The 19,661-nt window shown below is 47.7% G+C and overlaps 1 protein-coding gene across 6 annotated transcripts in view; it reads left to right on the top strand.

The window, feature by feature from the left end:
- Positions 1–12,926, top strand: part of SLC20A2 (solute carrier family 20 member 2) — a 120,783-nt gene extending 107,857 nt beyond the window's left edge. For all 6 annotated transcript variants that reach the window (XM_039463344.2, XM_039463345.2, XM_039463346.2 and 3 more), the window contains exons 9-11: positions 3,239–3,424; positions 4,862–4,946; positions 11,449–12,926. In XM_039463344.2, the coding sequence (XP_039319278.1) occupies positions 3,239–3,424; positions 4,862–4,946; positions 11,449–11,613 (436 nt within the window). In that variant the 3' untranslated portion in view covers positions 11,614–12,926. The remainder of the gene's footprint in view (positions 1–3,238; positions 3,425–4,861; positions 4,947–11,448) is intronic.
- The last annotated feature ends 6,735 nt before the right edge of the window (positions 12,927–19,661 follow it).

Raw genomic sequence — 19,661 nt, forward strand, 5'->3', positions numbered from 1 at the left:
GAATAGAAACAAAATGTGCCTGTGCATGCAGTGGAATATTATTCAGCCTTAAAAAAGAAGGAAGTCCTGTCACCTGCTGTAACATGGATGAACCTGGAGGACATTATGCTAAGTGAAATAAACCATCACAGAAAGAAAAATACTGTATGGTTCCCCTTTTGTGAGTTGTCTGCAGCAATCAAATTCATAGAACTAGAAAGTGGTTGCCAGTTGCTGTGGGGAGGGGCCATGGGAATTTGTTTGAAGAGTGCAGCTTCGCATTTGCAAGATGAACAAGTTCTGGAGATCTGTTTTACAACAATGTAAATATACTTAACACTTCTAAACTATAAATAAGAATGATTATGATGGTAAAGTTTATGATGCTTTTTACCAAAATTTTTTTTTAAATCATTTTGATCATGACTGTATTATATAGGTGAACCTCAAATACACTAAGATGAGCTATGCTCAAGACAAAAGTCACCATGTACAGGAATACTTGGGAGACACTGCGGGTTCTGGAACATTTCAGACTACTACAATAAAACAAGTATCACAATACAGTGAGACACAAGATTTCTGGTGTCCCAGTGCATAGAAAAGTTATGTTTGTATATTACCATACTGTAGTGTGTTAAATGTGCAACAGTATTATCTCTAAAAAGCAATGTACATATCTTAATTTGAAAATACTTTATTGCTGAAAATAATGCTAGCAACCCTCTGAACATTCAGTGAATCATAATCCTTTTGCTGATGGAAGGTCTGGCCTTGATATTGATGGCTGCTGACTGATCAGGGTGGTGGTGATTAACTGCTGGGGTGGCTGTGGCCATTTCTTAAATTAAGACAACAGTGAAATTTGCCACATCAATTAACTCTTCCTTTCACAAAAGATTTCTTTGTAGCACACAATGCACTTTGATAACATTTTACCTAATGTAGAATTTCTTTCAAAATTGGAGTCAATCCCATCACACCCTGCCTCTGCTCTATCAACTGAGTTTATAGAATATTCTAAGTCCTTTGTTGTCATCTCAGCAACGTTCACAACATCTTCACCAGGAGTAGATTCCATCTCAAGGAGCTTCCTTTGCTTATCCATAAGAAGCACCTCCTCATCTCCTAAAGTTCTGTCATGAGGTTGCAGTTTGGTCACATCGCCAGGCTCTACTTCTAGTTCTCTTGCTATTTCCACCACATCTGCAGTGACTTCTGTCATTAAAGTTTTGAACCCCTCAAAGTCATCCACGAGGGTTGGAATCAACTTCTTCCAAACTTCTGTTAATGTTGGTATTTTTACTTCCTCCCATGAATCACAGATGTTCTAATGGCATCTAGAATGGGGGATCCTTTCCAGAAGGTTTCAGTGGATGTCTCAGACTCATCAGAGGAATCACTATCTATGGCAGCTATAGCCCTACGAAGTGTGTTTCTTAAGTAATAAGACTTGAAAGTCAAATTACTCCTTGATCCATGGGCTGCAGAATGGATGCTGTGTTCACAGGCAGGAACACAACATTCATCTCCTTACACATCTCCATCAGAGCTCTCTGGTGACCAGGTGCATTGTCAATGAGAAGTAATATTTTAAAATATTAATATTTTTTCTGAGCAGTAGGTCTCAACAGTGGGCTTAAAATATTCAGTAAACCACGTGTAAACAGACAGATTTACTTTGCTACATTTCTAGAGCACAGGCAGAGCAGATTTAGCATCATTCCTAAGAGCAAGAGGATTTTTGGAATGGTAAATGAACATTGGCTTCAACTAAAGTTAGCCTCTGAGAAGAGAGTCAGCCTGTCTTTTGAAGCTTTGAAGTCAGGCATTGCCTTCTCTCTGGCTCTAGAAGTCCCAGCTGGCATCATCTTCCAATGAAAGACTGTTTCTTCTATATTGGAAATCTGCTGTTAGTGTAGCCACCTTCATCGATGATCTTAGCTGGATCTTCTGGGGAACTCACTGCAGCTTCTCCATCAGCACCTGATGCTTCACCTTGTACTTTTATGCTACAAAGATGGCTTCTTTCCTTAAATCTCCTGAACTGATCTCTGCTATCTTCCGGCTTTTCTTCTGCAGCTTCCTGAGTTCTCTCAGCCTTCACAGAATTGAAGAGGACTAGGGCCTTGCTCTGGATTAGGCTGTGGCTTAAGGGAATGTCGTGGCTGGTTTGATCTTCTATCCAGACCACTCAAACTTTCTCCATATCAGCAATATGGCTGTTTTGCTTTCTTATTATTCATGTGTTCATTGGAATAGCACTTTTAATTTCCTTCAAGATGCTTTCCCTTGGCACTCACAACTTGGCTAACTGTTTGGCCCAAGGGGCCTAGCTTTTGGCCTGTCTCTGATTTTGACATGCCTCCTTCACTAAGCTTAATCATTTCTAGCTTTTGATTTAAACTGAGAGACATGCAACTCTTCCTTTCAATTGAACACTTAGAGGCCACTGTAGGGTAATTTATTGGCTTAATTTCAATATTGCAATATCTCAGGAAATAGGGAGGCCGGAGGAAGTGGAGAGAGATGGGGGAGTGGCAGGGCGGTGGAGCAGGGAGAACACATCATTCATCAGTGAAGCTCACCGTCTCATACGGGAATAGTTCACGGTACCCCAAAACAATTACAGTAGTAACTTAAAAGGATCACTGATCACAGATCACTGCAACATATGTGATAGTAATGAAAAAGTTTGGGGTACTGTGAGGATTACCAAAATGTTACAGAGACATGACGTGAGCACACACTGCTGGAAAATCACGCTAGTGGACTTGCTTGATGTGGGGATGCCACAAACCTCCAATTTGTAAAAAATATCATACCTGAAGGCCGGGCACAGTGGCTCACGCCTGCAATTCCAGCACAGTGGGAGGCCAAGGTGGGCAGATCACGAGGTCAGGAGTTCGAGACCAGCCTGGCCAATATGGCGAAAACCCGTCTCTACTAAAAATACAAAAATTAGCTGGGCATGGTGGTGCATACTTGTAGTCCTAACTACTCGGGAGAGAGGCTGAGGCAGGAGAATTGCTTGAACCCAGGAGGCGGAGGTTGCAGTGAGCCGAGATCATGCCACTGCACTCCAGCCTGGATGACACAGCAAGACTCCATCTCCAAAAAAATTAAAAAAGAAAGAAAGAAGGAAGAAACATCATATCTGTGGAGTGTGATAAAGTGAAACAATAAAACAAAGTCACCTGTATCGTGTACGGTGCCGCTTGCATGTGTAGTTAATCTTTTTTCTTTTTATTTTTCCCAGTAATGCCATCGGTCCCCTGGTAGCCTTGTGGCTGATTTACAGACAAGGTGGGGTAATGCAAGAAGCAGCTACGCCCGTCTGGCTGCTGTTTTATGGAGGAGTTGGAATCTGCACAGGTCTCTGGGTCTGGGGGAGAAGAGTGATCCAGACCATGGGGAAGGACCTCACTCCCATCACGCCATCCAGGTAAGCCCGGGCCGGTGGACAGGGAGGGCAGGCTTGTCATCCGAGGCCTGGGTGGAGCTGCCCAGCTGTATCTGAATGGCCAGCTCAGCATTGGGTCCCTCCATGTGTCCCAGGCTCCGGCCACAGGGTCCCTGAGTGGGAAGGGACCCTGAGAGGGAAGGGCAGACGAGCATGGGTAGCAGAGCGGAGCAGGCAGGGAGGAGAGGAGAAGCCCACCCTCAGCCAGCTTGGGGGCCAAAGGCAGGTGGGCAGGGAGGGCACAGACTGCGGCAGGCCCAGGAGCCGATCCTTCCTGAACGTTCTCTGGCCATGCCAGCTCTCAGCGGCCACTCTGCTGGGGTTACCTTAGCTCTTGCTCTGCCAGACAGGGAGGCATCCCCTGCCATCGTGGGTGAGCTCTGGAGGCTTTAAATGTGGTCTGTCAACCACATAAGCCTTCAGCTGCATCAGGGGTTAAAGGAACTTCCAGAACTTTTAGAATACGACCAAAATTTGGAGCCATCTGTGATGGGAAATCTCTCTTGTTAAAGCATATGGGCCGGGCCCGGTGGCTCACGCCTGTAATCCCAGCACTTTGGGAGGCCGAGGCGGGTGGATCACGAGGTCGGGAGATCGAAACCATCCTGGTCAACATGGTGAAACCCCGTCTCTACTAAAAACACAAAAAAGTAGCTGGGCATGGTGGCGCGTGCCTGTAATCCCAGCTACTCAGGAGGCTGAGGCAGGAGAATTGCTTGAACCCAGGAGGCGGAGGTTGCGGTGAGCCGAGATCGCGCCATTGCACTCCAGCCTGGGTAACAAGAGCGAAACTCCGTCTCAACAACAACAACAAAAAAAGCATATGGGAGTTTCCTTTCCCTACAGGCTCGGGAGTTAAAGGAAGGGGACCAAGGGCAGCTGGGTGGGGAGGATCAGCACCCAAATCCCATCACACAGCTCTGCTCGACATCTGCAGAGAAAGCTAAAATAGCTCCAGGGAGCCTCCTATATACACACAGACTTTAAATTTCTAATTTTTGGTTCTCACTTGAAATTCATTTTAATAAAAGATAATTTGGAAGATTGGTTTGAAGAACAATTAGTAATCCGAGAGAAATACACTCTTTTGTAATAAGTGCGCATTTTAAAAATGAGAGCATAGCTTTTCCTTTTCCGTTTTAGAAATGGCTATCTTACTGCACAGCAGGAATGTCTGGCCACGTGACTGCCCTGCGTGGGCTTTAAAAAGATATCAGAAAGCCAGGCCGCTGGGGACCGTGGCAGGAAAGCGCAGCCTTGGTGCTGATTGAGCAGCCTCTTGTTCTGTTAAAGTCGATCTTGCCCAGTCAGCAGTCGGCAGTCATCCCCCAGAATGTCCTGGCGAGCCCCTGGCGCCCGCGGGGTGTCAGGGAGGCTGATAAAAGGGCGCCCGTGACGTGTCTCATGCTCCCCCCGCAGCGGCTTCACGATCGAGCTGGCCTCCGCCTTCACCGTGGTGATCGCCTCCAACATCGGGCTTCCGGTCAGCACCACGCACTGCAAGGTAGGCCCCTGCCAGCCGGGAGCCCTTCCCCAAGCCGTTAGGATGGGTCCAAAGCCACCGAGCGCGCGTGAGGGAGGCGGTAGGGCTCTGAAGGTGGTTGTGCAAAGCACATCTCCAGGTTCTCCGCTTCCGCCGGGACCTTGTTTTCCTCCATCTGCCCCTCCAACGTCCTCCTGTCAGCAGGACGACACCATACCTCGTTCAGACCTAGTTTTTCCAAGGCAAAATGCCAGGGCTGGCCCACCTGGGACTGGCCTGCTGCCCTCCTGATTTCCACAGTGGAGTTTGATTGGCCCCCTGTGTGCTCTGAGCATACCCATGTGCTCACCTGGGAGCCTGCCACTCAGTCCGACCATTGAGGGGACTGGGGGTTGACAGTGGAAATAGAAATTAACAAAAATCATTTCCGTGGAATAGTTTCTGGTTTTGTTCCTTGTATGATGTTCAAAGTGACTCTATCGCCCTTATTTCCCCATGAGGGGTAATTGCTGATACTGACCACTGTGCCATGCTCTGAAACCTGGAGCTGGACAAGAGAGGGCTCCTGGCGGTGGTGAGGAAAGTTGGTGGTGAGGAACTCTGGGAGTTCCAGGGAGTGATCCACAGGCGGCCAGGGTGGGGAGGACCAGAACCCGGGTGTCACCACCCAGCTCTGCCCAGTATCTACAGATAGACACACTTCTCAAATAGCTCCAGTGAGCCTCTGTATACAGACACACTCACCAGTCTCAACTAAGCAAAAGTTCCTTCCAGATGTTTCCTAGGTTCATTTATTTGCATCATTCAAGAAAAACTCACTGGTGTTTGCTGCGTAGGGGCAGAGCTCTTGGCAGCAGGTGGAATACATGAGCCCTCATGACAGACACAGCCACCCACATTTATATTTACTCACAATTTTAAGATTCCAGCCATAAGTTTAAAAAAAAAAAAAAAAGCCTCCAAGCAAAGGCAGGCAGCTTCGTCCTTCAAACACCCAGGTCAGGTAGCCCTCCCAAGAGCATCTGGAATGCCCCAACAGTGTGTTTCAAAGCTGGGGCTCTGTGCATAAAGAATCAGCCTCAGTGGAAAGAGGTTTTGTTTTTTTCCTTTTTTGCTATAATAAATGGCAACACTTCCATTTCCACAAAGCGTCTGTATTCATATCCTCCCACTTACTGATCATCAGGAAGTGCTGGGTACTATGCTCAGCACCACATGCATGGTGCGCCGTTCCCTCTCCACAGCAAGCCTCTGGGGTTGGAACTGTCAACTCCCAGTCCACAGGTGAGGAGACTGGGTTCCCTCAGAGCTGGGCCGCTTCCCACGGGCACACAGCCACATGTGATAGATGTAGGATTCAGATCTTTACCTCAGACCACACACCTCCTCATTCAGGTCCCCATCAAGCACCATCGTGGTGCCCAACAATGGCCAGGGTGGCTGAGGCAAGCACTCCACTGGCGCCGTGAACTCATGTTCTCCCCAAGAACCTTCCCCAGCTTCACAGATGAGGAAACTGAAGCAGAGGAAAGTTAAGTAACATGCCTGAAGTTACACAGCCAGGGAGCCGCCCAGCCGAGGCACCCACATGGGCGGCGTGGGCAGCGCCCTCCTCCCCGGCTCCACCTGGCAAGCACGGGGGAGGCAGGCAGGAAGAGGTGCGCCCACTACCCATTCATTGTGAGTTTCCTAAAGTGGGTTATTTAAAACTTACCAGAGAAGCACATATTCACTGAAATAAACAATACAAGACTATAGGGAATGAAAAGTGACATCTTCCCCGAACTCCTTATCAGTTCCATTCACTATGGTATGTAGGAGCATGGAGGAGACCCATGTCACTAAATACATTCTTTCCAAGGACACGGGCTTGTGACTTTCGTCAGTTGTCTTTTGGAATTGTTTTAAACAGGTGTAATGCCATCTTTTTAATGATTAACCCACCCTTAAGCAAGACTGCTGAAGGTAGGCAGACTCTTCCACACCAGTTGAAAGAGCTTTTCTTTTTTTTTGAGATGGAGTCTTGCTCTGTCACCCAGGCTGGAGTTCAGTGGCGTGGTCCTGGCTCACTGCAGCCTTTGCCTCCTGGGTTCAAGCAATTCTCCTGCCTAAGCATCCAGGGTAGCTGAGATTACAGGCATGTGCCACCACACCCAGCTAATTTTTATATTTTTAGTAGAGACGCGGATTCACCATGTTGGCCAGGCTGGTCTCGAACTCCTGACTTCACGTGATCTGCTCGCCTCAGACTCCCAAAGTGCTAGGATTACAGGCATGAGCTGCTGTGCTCGGCCTGAAAGAGCTTTTGAAAAACCAGCACACGTTTGGTTTTTCCAGCTTGCTGCTATTTCGCTGACTGTATGAGCAGTCTAATCCGTACGGATGTTTACTGTATACAGTGTTGGAATGGACAATACTGATTTCGCTAATAACACTAAACTATAGGAGTAGATGAGAAGTATAAAATGCTTATTTAAAAAGCCAAACTCTTAAATTCTCTTGACATGTGATTTCCCCAATGCTGTATTGATATTTATACTATAATAATGTGTAACTAAGAGATTTATATCCAGTGTTTACAGCGAATAGATATATATGTTATCATTATCCTAAGATATATGTACAAGCATGTGATACGTTTTGGTTTGGTTTTTTTTTTTTTTTTTTTTTTTTTTTTTGAGCTGGTGATAGGTAGTATTAGGATAGCTTGTTGGCACAAAAAGCAGGTCTTCCTGACATGGACCTGCAGTGGGGTGCCATATGTAATAGGTCACAACTTGGATTCTAGTCAGTTTGTCTGATATCACTGATCTCAGACTTCTGGATAAAGTCCAGAGCTAGTCCCTGTGAGCACTAAAGACACAGTCTTAGCTCTCAGGAGCTAGCAGTGCAGTTGGAGAGCAGATGGCTCTCGTCAGAGTCCAAATAATAGAAGTGCCGGGGAGAGTTCACAGTTGTCATTACCCGGTAATGCTTACTCTCTCATATCACATATTTCCCCTGCACACAACAGTCCCCAAATGGCAAATGTGGGATGAACTATGAGAGCCGTGGGATGGTGTGAAGAATGGGGCCCTCTGTGAGTGAGGCCATGAATCTGGAAACATTCAAAGGGTATTGATGTCCACATAGAGTCATAGTTGAATTGGATCAGTTTCAGGATAATTATCCCGTGTTTGACTTTTAAGTTTCTTGCTTAGAGCCATCAAACAGAAGGTAGGGAAAAACTGGGGACTTGGCAGGAAATAAGATGAAAACTATTGTTTAAAATGAGTTTTTGAATTTATCTAGGTAGATGTTATCGATGTAGGCCTCCTTCTAAGTGTAGATGGCTAAGTGCATAGATTTGTTTGAGACAGAGTCTTGCTTTGTCTCCCAGGCTGGAGTGCAGTGACGCAATCTTGGCTCACTGCAACCTGTCTCCTGGGTTCAAGCAATTCTCCTGCCTCAGTCTCCTAAGTAGGTAGGGTTACAGGTGTGCACGACCACGCTCGGCTAATTTTTGTATTTTTAGTAGAAATGGGGTTTTGCCATGCGAAATGGTGGCTCATGGCTGTAATCCCAGCACTTTGGGAGGCTGAGGTGGGTGGCTCACTGGAGGTCAGGAGTTCGAGACCAGCCTGACCAATATGGTGAAAACTCGTCTCTACTGAAAATACAAAAATTAGCCTGGTGTGGTGGCAACTGCCTGTAGTCCCAGCTACTCAGGAGGCTGAGACAGGAGAATTGCTTGAACCTGGGAGGCAGAGGTTGCAGTGAGCCAAGATCACACCACTGCACTCCAGCCTGGGTGACAGAGCAAGACTGTCAAAAAAAGAAAAAAAGAAAAGAAAGAAAAAAGGTATGTGGGAGTATGAAGAATTTGAACAGTTATTTAGAGCATCATAATTAATGAGTATGTACAAGTTTTTACCCTACTGATAATATGTCTTCCAGTCAAGCATCATGAAACATTTATAAATCCAAAAATCAGAAGACCATGGTAAAAATCCTGTAAAACTTTAAAAACAGGCCTGGTGTGGTGGCTCACACCTGTAACCCCAGCATTTTCGGAGGCTGAGGTGGGAGGATTGAGCCCAGAAGTACGAAACCAGCCTGGGCAACATCTTGACCTTGTCTGTATTTTATAAAAATTAAAATTTAAATTAAAAAAAAAATTTAAACATAGAAGTTTTTACTAACCATGATCTCTAATTACAATAAAATCAAACTAGAAATTAATTATATAACTGAAATAAGAATGTATCCCAGTGGAGACTTTTTAATGCTTTTTTAAGGTAACAATTGAATTAAGGAGTTTTAAAAAATACAATGATAGCTTTCTTGAAAAATAATAAAAACCACATGTGCGTGTCTGTGAGTGGATACAAATAGCAGAACCTGTGGCAAACCGAAGCTGTGCTAAGATGAAAATTCATATATATTTTTTTGGGGGGAGACAGAGTTTCGCTCTTGTCACCCAGGCTAGAGTGCAGTGGTGTGATCCCAGCGCACTGCAGCCTCTGCCTCCCGGGTTCAAGTGAGTCTCCTGCCTCAGCCTCCTAAGTAGCTGGGATTACAGGCCACCACCACGCCCAGCTAAATTTTGTATGTTTGGTAGAAATGGGGTTTCACCATGTTGGCCAGGTTGGTCTCAAACCCCTGACCTCAGGTGATCCACCAGCCTCAGCCTCCCAAAATGCTAGGATTACAGGTGTAAGCCACCATGCCCGGCTGAAAATTGATATCTTTAAATGGCTTAATTGATAAAAGAGAAAATAGAATAACCAAGTATTAAAATTAGGATTTTGTAAAAAGTCCAGGACAATAAAAACTGAGAAAACAGCTTGTAAGAAATATACTGTAAAAGCAAAATGAATTAAAAACAAAATAAGAAGGGGAGAGGACAGCGGCTACTAATAAAATATCAGATCACATCAAGGAAAAGAGGGAGGGAATTAAGTTAGGAAGGAGGAAGACATTGTAACAACAGATAGAGAAGAAAACTGTGGGGCCGGGCGCGGTGGCTCACGCCTGTAATCCCAGCACTTTGGGAGGCCGAGGCGGGTGGATCACGAGGTCAAGAGATCGAGACCATCCTGGCCAACATGGTGAAACCCCGTCTCTACCAAAAACACAAAAAATTAGCTGGGCATGGTGGCGCGTGCCTGTAATCCCAGCTACTCAGGAGGCTGAGGCAGGAGAATTGCCTGAACCCAGGAGGCGGAGGTTGCGATGAGCCGAGATTGCGCCATTGCACTCCAGCCTGGGTAACAAGAGCGAATCTCCGTCTCAAAAAAAAAAAAAGAAAAAGAAAATTGTTTCCATTGGTAAAGAAACCACACAGCTGTTTGCTAAGAATTTGAAAACCCCTGTGAATTATTTTCTGCAACAGCATACATGACAAAAGAAATACTGACCTGAGAAGTAGAAAAAAGTGGAAAATCTGACCCAGGACAATAGGGTGAAATTAAGGGAGTTCTCCAAAAACAATTGTTTTCACCTAAAAAAGCAAAAGGTGCTAGGGGTGGGGCGGGGGAAGATACTGCTGACTAGATGAATTCATTAGGATCTTTTTGATTTAAACAAACAAACAAAAAAACAGCTCTTACACGATATAAACATAATATATAACATAAGAGGAAAAAACAAAACTAGAAAACCTCTCCCATTTGTGCTATAGCATTCACTGAATAATCCTAATACCAACCTAATTTAAAATATTACAAACAATGAAATCTATGTTTACCTATGAATATTAATTGTAAAAATCTTCAAGCAAGATGCTGATAAATGGCATCAACAATATTTGGCCAGGCAGAGTGGCTCATGCCTGTAATTCCAGCCTTTTGGGAGACCAAGGCGGACAGATCACCTGAGCTCAGGAGTTCAAGACCAGTCTGGCCAACCTGGCGAAACTCTGTCTCCACTAAAAATACAAAAATTATCCGGGAGTGGTGGCAGGTGCCTGTAATCCCAGCTACTAGGGAGGCTGAGGCAGAAGAATCGCTTGAACCGTGGAGTAGGAGGTTGCAGTGAGCTGAGATTGCACCACCGTACTCCAGCACTTTGGGAGGCCGAGGAGGGTGGGTTGCTTGAGGTGAGGAGTTTGAGACTAGCCTGGCCAACATGGTGAAACCCTGTCTCTACTAAAAATATGAAAATTACCCAAGGGTGGTGGCGTGTGCCTGTAATCCCAGCTACTTGGGAGGCTGAGGCCGGAGAATCACTTGAACCTCAGAGACAGAGGATGCACGATCTCTCACTTGAGCGGAGACCATGCCACTGCGCTCTAGCCTGGGCGACACGGCAAGACTCTGTCTTGGGGGGGTGGGGGGGAAACTATGTAAAGAGCTATATGCTGACGAGAAGAATCCGCAAACAATTCTACCTAAAATCTAAGCTATTTTAAAAGCTGTAACAAATGTAGGGGACCGGGTAATGCCATACTAGAGCTTGTTTCTGAGACTAGCCTGTGTACATTGGTTGAGTGTAGACTTTGTGGCTCACCTGTTTTTACTTTGCAATGTCTGTGCTCCCACAGGTGGGTTCGGTGGTGGCGGTGGGCTGGATCCGCTCCCGCAAGGCTGTGGACTGGCGCCTCTTTCGGAACATCTTCGTGGCCTGGTTTGTGACTGTCCCTGTGGCCGGGTTGTTCAGTGCTGCTGTCATGGCTCTTCTCATGTATGGGATCCTTCCATATGTGTGATTTGTCTTCTTCCAGCTGCAAACAGCTAAAGGGATGGTCTGGTGTGGGCATGTGGGAGACACACGTGCCCTCTTGCCGCACACACACATCCTGGCCGTGCATGGCTCTCTCCTGACCAGCTCTCCACCTCCCTTCCGGGAGGCTCCATCCCACACTGTTCACCCAGGCTGCGGAGACTCACCTTCCCGAGCTAACTTAACTACTGTACATAATAATATGTATTAAACTGGTATCGTGGTGATATAATGTGGTGCAATTACTTATATATTAAATATCTATTGTATCCATAGAATAGGTAGCGTTATTTCAAGAGTGGAGATCATTGCCTAGAAGTCAATATTCAATAAATCTTGTACATAGCTATTTCAATAGCAAATGTTAAGCCTTTAAAAGGAAAGTGTAGATTGGAAAATAATTTTTTTCCAAATGATGTTTTTCCCTTCTAATATACTGTAAGGTAACGAGCTTCAGGACAGATGACACGACCCATCAGAGGCCACATGCTGTGGGATGACAGCAGGACGGGAGGTCACAAGTGCTTTCACTGAAGATTTGTTCATATACTGTGTATTGATTCTTGTGTAATATATCATCATTGCTTTTGTAAATACGTAAAACTGTAATTTTTTAATGGTGTGCTTCCCTTATACTTTTTTGATCAGAGAATTTTGGAAAGTACCAAAGAAGCAGGGGAATCGTTGGCCAGTGTTACATTTTCACGTTGTCTGTCTCACCCTCACTGATCATACCCGCCCCGGAGCAGCGTGTGGCGGCGGCACCGTCACCCAGCATGCGCCACACCGTGGCTCCCACCAGCAGTGCCGCTGCCGCCACCACCACACACCAGATCCCGCCCACCCTGCAGTGGCCTTTCCTTGTCATCAGAGTAGAGAATGCACAGGTGTCAGTGAGGGCGTGCGGCTGAGCACTACATGTCAAGTCCAGTGTCAGTTTCCATCCCAGTTCTCCTTGCAGCCCGAAGAACGGATCCTCGTCTCAAATGTCAGTGCAAAGGAGGCTTTTTCAGTGCATTGACATTCTAGCAGTTCAGGGACAGGAGGGAGGGGGAATGTTGGACACTGATGGAACATTTCTCTGAGGCCCACGCAAAGCTGGACACCAGGCTCTACTCTAGCCCATTGGAGTCTTCTTTTTTGATAGCGGGAGGGAGGAGGTGCGACTAATGTTGGAGCCTGAAACTATGGAAATGCTGCTAAAATTTTTATATTGACAAACATTTTCTTGGTACTTCATTGTGATTTTTCATTAATCAACCATATTAAATTTATAATAAAAAATGCCCCTCAGAAGTTTGCCTCTGAAGCATTTTTCTCAATACTGATATTTTTTTCTTTCAGAGTTTCCACAAAAAACAGAAGCTACCTAATTTGGTCGTTGTATCCTTTGTTGGTTTCCCTTATTTGACTACTGTTATGGGTTTGTACAGAAAACACACGTGAGGAGGAAATGGAGGCACGGTGTCCCCACACCACACTCAGAAACCCGCAGTCTTGGGAGGCCGAGGTGGGTGGATCACGAGGTCAAGAGATCGAGACCATCCTGGTCAACATAGTGAAACCTCGTCTCTACTAAAACTACCAAAAAAAATTAGCTGGGCATGGTGGCGCGTGCCTGTAATCCCAGCTACTCAGGAGGCTGAGGCAGGAGAATTGCTTGAACCCAGGAGGCGGAGGTTGCGGTGAGCCGAGATCGCACCATTGCACTCCAGCCTGGGTAACAAGAACGAAACTCTGTCTCAAAAAAAGAAAAAAGAAACCCTCAGTCAGTAGCTTATGGAGTAGTGGGTTGCCATGTTCTGGGCTGAGGACTGAGTGGGGAAGTGCAGGTCTTATCCTTTGCTCAAGCAGCCAGAAACACCTCGACTTGCAGCTTCTGGAGGCCCCGAGGGAAACCTCTTAATCCTCTGCAGCAGCCACGGCTCAACCTCTGACTCCCTTACGAGCTGGGAAGGAAATGGATGAGGCAAAGTGGCAGGTGCAAAAAATGCATCTCCACTAAGAGCACAGCCCTTTCTGGTGTTTAAATGGCACCTTAAGCCCTCCAGTGCCCCACTTCAAGAAAAGATCGATTTTCCTCCCAAATCTATGTAAGTAACAGCACAACACAATGCAGGCGAACTTTGTGCAGCCCAGTCTGCGGGATTCAGGCAGAGATGCACTCACCACCCGTCCTGGGAGGAGGGCTGCCACCTGGGAGCCCCGCCCGGCTCCTCAGGCAGGACGCTTCCCGGGGTGAGAGGGGGCTTCCCGGGGTGAGAGGGGAACGGGCCACACTCACCACGTTGAGCACTCCTGTGACTGAACACAGGCGCCCAGTCCACCTGGCCGGCCAATCCCCCACAAGGGGAGTCACGCCAGCTGGGACCCCTGCCCCTGAAAAGAGGCCCCCGTGGGTGGTTGAGGGTGCTGCAAGACACAGGCAGGGAAGCAGAGTGCCCGGGAGCCAAGTGAGGTGGTGGGAGGGTTTGGTCTGCAGAAGCCGAGCATGGAGCATCTCCAAGCCAGAAGGAATGCTGGCAGGGGCTCCCTGTCTTGGGCCACCAGCCCACAGTTCTACCCAGAGAATCTTGCCTGAGTTCACCAGCCTCTTCCTCTAATAATGCAGAGTCCTCAGAGGGAACCTGGCCTGTTGCCATGAGATTCTGTTCACGAGACCCTTTTACTCCACCTGAGAGAACTGCCAGGGAGGCCTGGAGACTCCTCCCTCTCCTGCTGTCTGGGCTCTTCTGAGTGGGCAAAGTCTGGATGCTATCAGAGGAGTTTGAGCATGCTCAAGCGATTTCTACACCGCAGCCTCCCCAGTAGCTGGGATTACAGGCACCCGCCGCCACGCCCAGCTATTTTTTTTTTTGGATTTTAGTAGAGATGGGATTTCACCATTTTGCCCAGGGTGGTCTCAAACTCCTGAGCTCAGGTGATTCACCTGCCTCAGCCTCCCAAAGTGCTGGGATTACAGGCGTTAGCCACTGTTCCTGGCCATTAGTAAACTTTTGAGCAAATATCTAAACACAACAGATTCATTTTCAACAAGATAATTTTTAAGCTCTCCCCACATCCCCTTCTTAAAAGAAGCTGAATTTGAATTCTGAAGCAGTAGTGATCTCAAGCTGCAGAATAAAAATGTTAAATCAGCATCGTTAGGATGACAAGTAAAGACCTCTGGCCTCTGGGTTTATTTGATGACAAAGCGAGGTGGTGAAAAGGGCCTCTGAGGAGCTCTCGCAGTGAGTTTTGAGGCGTCCCGGGCGAGGCTGTTGCTGGACTGCCCTCACCCATGGGAGACCACGCTTGCTGGTGCCTTTCAGGCTTCTGGAGTCTGGCAGGACCAGGTTCAGAGTTCAGCTCCTGCTTTACTGACCCTGGGCCACTTCCATCGCTCCTATTAGAGCCAATTTTCCTGTGTTCAAAATGGGCAAAGGGACCCTCTCCCAGGAGTGTGAGGATCGGGACATCGGCATGAAAAAGGGATCACCCCAGGGCCTGGCCCCAGACAGGGGCTCCCCAAGCAAGCATTTGTCCCTCTCTTGTGGGTGAATCCCTTATTTTTATGGGTGATTCCCCCCAGGAGGATGGCTCTCAGGAGAGCATTAATGGGATGATGAGCAAAGGGAACAGAAAACAGACCACAGTTGAACAAAACCACTAGAGACAAGGTCGCTAGTGAATGGGTTCTCTGCATGCTTGATGGGGGACCAGGAGACCTGGAGAACGTGTGGGCAGTGGAGCTCTGCTCTTGGATTAACTGTCACCCTCTTAAATATTTTTATCCTTTATTGTGTTGAAAAAAAAAAAAATAGGCCAGCCGCAGAGGCTCATGCCTGTAACCCCAGAATTTTGGGAGGCCTAGGTGGGCATATCACTTGAGGTCAGAAGTTCAAGACCAGCCTGAACAATATGGTAAAACCCTGTCTCTACTAAAAATACAAAAAAAAAAAAAAAAAAAAAAAAAAAATTAGCCGGATGTGGTGGTGTGCGCCTGTAGTCCCAGCTACTGGGGAGGTTGAGGCAGGAGAACCGCTTGAAACAGGGAAGCAGAGATTGCAGTAAACCAAGGTAGAACCATTGGACTCCAGCCTAGGTAACAAGAGTGAAAAACAAAAACCCAAAACAGTAAAAGCATGACTCATATTTTGAAAAAAAAAGTCACCTATATCCCACCATCCCGCCACCACCCTTCTGAAACATTTTCATTTCCCCTCCTTTTTTTTGAGACCCAGTTTCTCTCTGGTTGCTCAGGCTGGAGTGCAGTGGCGCCATCTCGGCTCAACGCAACCTTCGCCTCCTGGGTTCAAGCGATTCTCCTACCTCAGCTTCCTGAGTAGCTGGGATTACAGGCATGCGCCACCACGCTCAGCTAATTTTGTGTACTTTTAGTAGAGACGGGGTTTCTCCATGTTGGTCAGGCTGGTCTCAAACTCCCGACCTCAGGTGATCCACCCGCCTCAGCCTCCCAAAGTGCTGGGACTACAGGTGTGAGCCACCATGTCCAGCCTGCATTTCCCTTATTTCACTGGATCTTTGAAACACCTGGAGCTGGCTGGCCACGGCAGGCACAAAAGCCCAGAATGAGAAAATGCTTCGGGGCCAACCCATACGGGGCCAGGGCAGGCCCCAGGCTTCCTGACCTTATCTGGAGGCTTCCAGTTCAGCAGCGGCCAGGCTGGTCCACAGCTGTGGTGTCCATAAAAGGGGCTGTGCGTAGGCCCGTGAGGAAGTTCCAGGAAGGAGAGCTGTGAGAGGTGATTAGGAGCTTGGAAAGGAAGCCTAGGAAGAGAGGGTGAGGGCTCATTCCACCTGTTTCTATAAAGGAAACACGAGAATTCAATACGATTTTACATGAAGAGTTTCAGACTCAACAAGGATGACCATCTGCTCTCAGTGTGGCTAGAACAAAATCTACTTACACAGCAAAAGGGATTTTGGACGGAGTAACATTGTTCCTTGCTTTTCCCAACACTTGCCATTTAGAGGTTAAACCAGACCCTGAATTTAGAGACTGCAATGAATGGTGGGGAGTAGGGCAAAGAGGTCAAAGCGGGGCTTAAAGGGCTCCAGGCAGAGAGCACGACCAGGAAGCTGTGGGCATCTCTGTTTGGCAGCAGTAACAGCGGCACCTGGTGGGGTCGAGTTTAATTGCAACTCCACTACCCCATTTCCAGGCCTGGACGCTCTCCCCAGGTGGACCGCCAGATCCCAGGGAGGAGCCGGGCCGACGGTGCCTACACAGCGCGGGAATGCTGTGCCCCGTCTTTAACGTTTCCTTCCACGTGACTGGATCCCATTTGGGATCTACTTTTGCTTCCTACACCCTTTAATCCTCTCCGCCAGACAAAGGAGTGTATTTCATAAGTGCGTTGGGGAAGAAGGAACTGGGCTGTTGGAGTCAGCCCCCATCAGAGCACAGGGACCCCCAACCTCCCACCCACCCCGCGCCGTCTCCTCCAGGCCAGCCAACCTTGGCGGGAGGGAAGGCCTGCCTGGCCCGACTCTGCCAGTGACTCACTCTAAGCCACAGCCTCACCAGGCCTTTCCCAGTAGGAAAGGCCATATTCATGACGGTCTATCCAGTCACACCCTAATTTACATTTTTTTTTTGTTTGTTTTGTTGTTTTTTTAAGAAATGGGGGTGTCTTTAGCCCAGGCTGGTCTCGAACTCCTAGGCTTAAGGGCTCCTCCGGTCTCGGACTCCTGAAGTTTTAGTATTCCCAGCGTGAGCCACCACGCAGCCACAATTTGTTCAAAGCTTGGCAGGGCCTGCAGCACGAGGAAGGGCGCGCGGGGTCTGAAAACACCCCTCACGCTAACACACACGCCTGCACCCAGAAACGGGCTGTGGGTTACAAGGGAGGTAGTACCTGAGCGCCAGCACTGGTGTGGTGGGCAAAGGAAAAGGGGCTCTGCTTCTCAAGGGCAGCCAAGGAAGCTGCATGCGGAAGGCCGGGCTTGGCGTGGGGACCACGTGTGTTTACAGAGAACGCTCAGGGCGCCGCTCAGCTCCAGCCCTTTCCGGCGTTAGAAGCTGAGGCTCAGAAAGGTAACAGGGAGCCTCGGAGGACAGGCACAGGAAGCCAGACGGAACCGCAGGACAGCACCATCCTCCTCCGTCCCTCGAGCAGACCCTCCGCATAGGACAACGGTCAGCGAACCGCTACAACATCCCAGTCACTTGCGGGGTAATTCGTATGTAAAATAAGATGCATTTACTTAACATTTGGCTCACGCCTGTAATCCCAGCACTCTGGTAGGCCAAGGCGGGTGGATCACCTGAGGTCAGGAGTTCGAGACCAGCCTGGCCAACATGGAGAAACCCCGTCTCTATTAAAAATACAAAAATTAGCCAGGTGTGGTGGGGCATGCCTGTAATCCCAGCTACTGGGGAGATTGAGACAGGAGAATCGCTTGAACCTGGGAGGCAGAGGTTGCAGTGAGCCAAGATCACACCACTGCTCTCCACCTGGGTGACAGAGGGAGACTCCTCAAAAAGAGAAAAACCCCATGCTTGTTAGTCTCTTACCACAAGCAACTCCCGTCCTCCTGTGTCACTCTCCATGGGGGGAGCCTCGCTAAGGGCGGAAGCCGGGACTTCTAACCCGGCCCAGAACCAGCTCCACGTGGGACGCTGGCCTGCCGTGCAGCGGTTGGGCCTCCACCTCCTCCAAACCACCAGTCCTAAGAGCTTTAGCCTGGTTACAGAAATAATGCGAAACTTGCTTTAGAAACCTGGAAAAGTATACAGTAAATAAGGATGTTTATAATTCCACCTTCCTGAGATTATGAATATTAACATTTCAGAACACTTTCTTCTGTATTTGCATTCACATTTAAAAAAATAATATATTAATACAAACCTAGAGGGATATCCTTTTCGTCCACTTCAGGCCATCAATACAAATAACTTTGCCCAAGAAACAATGAGGCCTCAGGGTTTCCCTGCTGCCCCTTCCTGTATGTCTTAAGAGTCTCACTCTTGTCACCCAGGCTGGAGTGCGATGGCAGATCTCGGCTCACCGCAACCTCCACCTCCCAGGTTCAAGTGATTCTCCTGCCTCTGCTTCCTGAGTAACTGGGATTACAGGCACCCGCCACCATGCCCCGCTAATTTTTGTATTTTTAGTAAAGATGGGATTTCACCATGTTGGCCAGGCTTGTCTCGAACTCCTGACCTCAGGTGATCCGCTCACCTCTGCCTCCTAAAGTACTGGGATTACAGGCATGAGCCACTGCGCCTGGCCAAGATACCCGTTTTAACGTTTTGTTTATATAAATAGATATTTACGTAATCTCTAACGACACTGAAACATATCTTAAAGGACATATCAAACTGTCAGTGGCAAAAGAAACAGGAATTAGAAAAATGAGAATTTTCAATTTACTTCTAAATTGAATTTGTTTAGAAACAAATTCAAACAGCAAACTGCATTGCTGTATTTTTTTGAAAAGAGAGTTTGAGGGAAAACCCACTCAGGAGCCCCTCTCTCCAGGAGAGAGCTTTTCTTTCCTCTTTTTCTCTTGCCTATTCAACCTCCACTCTTAAACTCATGTTTTGTGTGTCCACATCCTCGATTTCCTAGGCATAAGACAAGGAACCTCGGGTATTTACTCGAGGCAACAACACAGGTTCATTTCGGGGCCCCGTCCAGGATTGGAAAGTACATTCATCGGAAAGAACGTTGCTGCAGATGGAGCTACGCATGGACACACCTATTCTCCGAGGACCCTTCAATCAACCCCAGGAGGAGCCTTAACTGCTGTTCCCCACATGACACTCCTCTTCAGCAGGAAGTAGCCAGAAAGACTCATCTCCCAACACCCCCTAACATCAGTTAGAATTACCACTCCTCATAGGGGAAATGATACCGGAGCCTTATTTAGGCAGATAGTGAGGGTAAGAGAGTCCTTGGTAAGGATTCCTTTTAATAAAAAGCAGCCCCCAAATCCTTTCTAACAAAAAGCAGCTTGAAAACTCAAGCTGCAAGCACAGATAAGCAAGCTGGCAGTTTGCACAGGTAAATGCTGGCAGCTGTGCCA

The sequence above is a fragment of the Saimiri boliviensis genome, chromosome 13 (genome assembly GCF_048565385.1).
Source record: "Saimiri boliviensis isolate mSaiBol1 chromosome 13, mSaiBol1.pri, whole genome shotgun sequence".
In the NCBI taxonomy this organism is placed as follows: Eukaryota; Metazoa; Chordata; class Mammalia; order Primates; family Cebidae; genus Saimiri; species Saimiri boliviensis.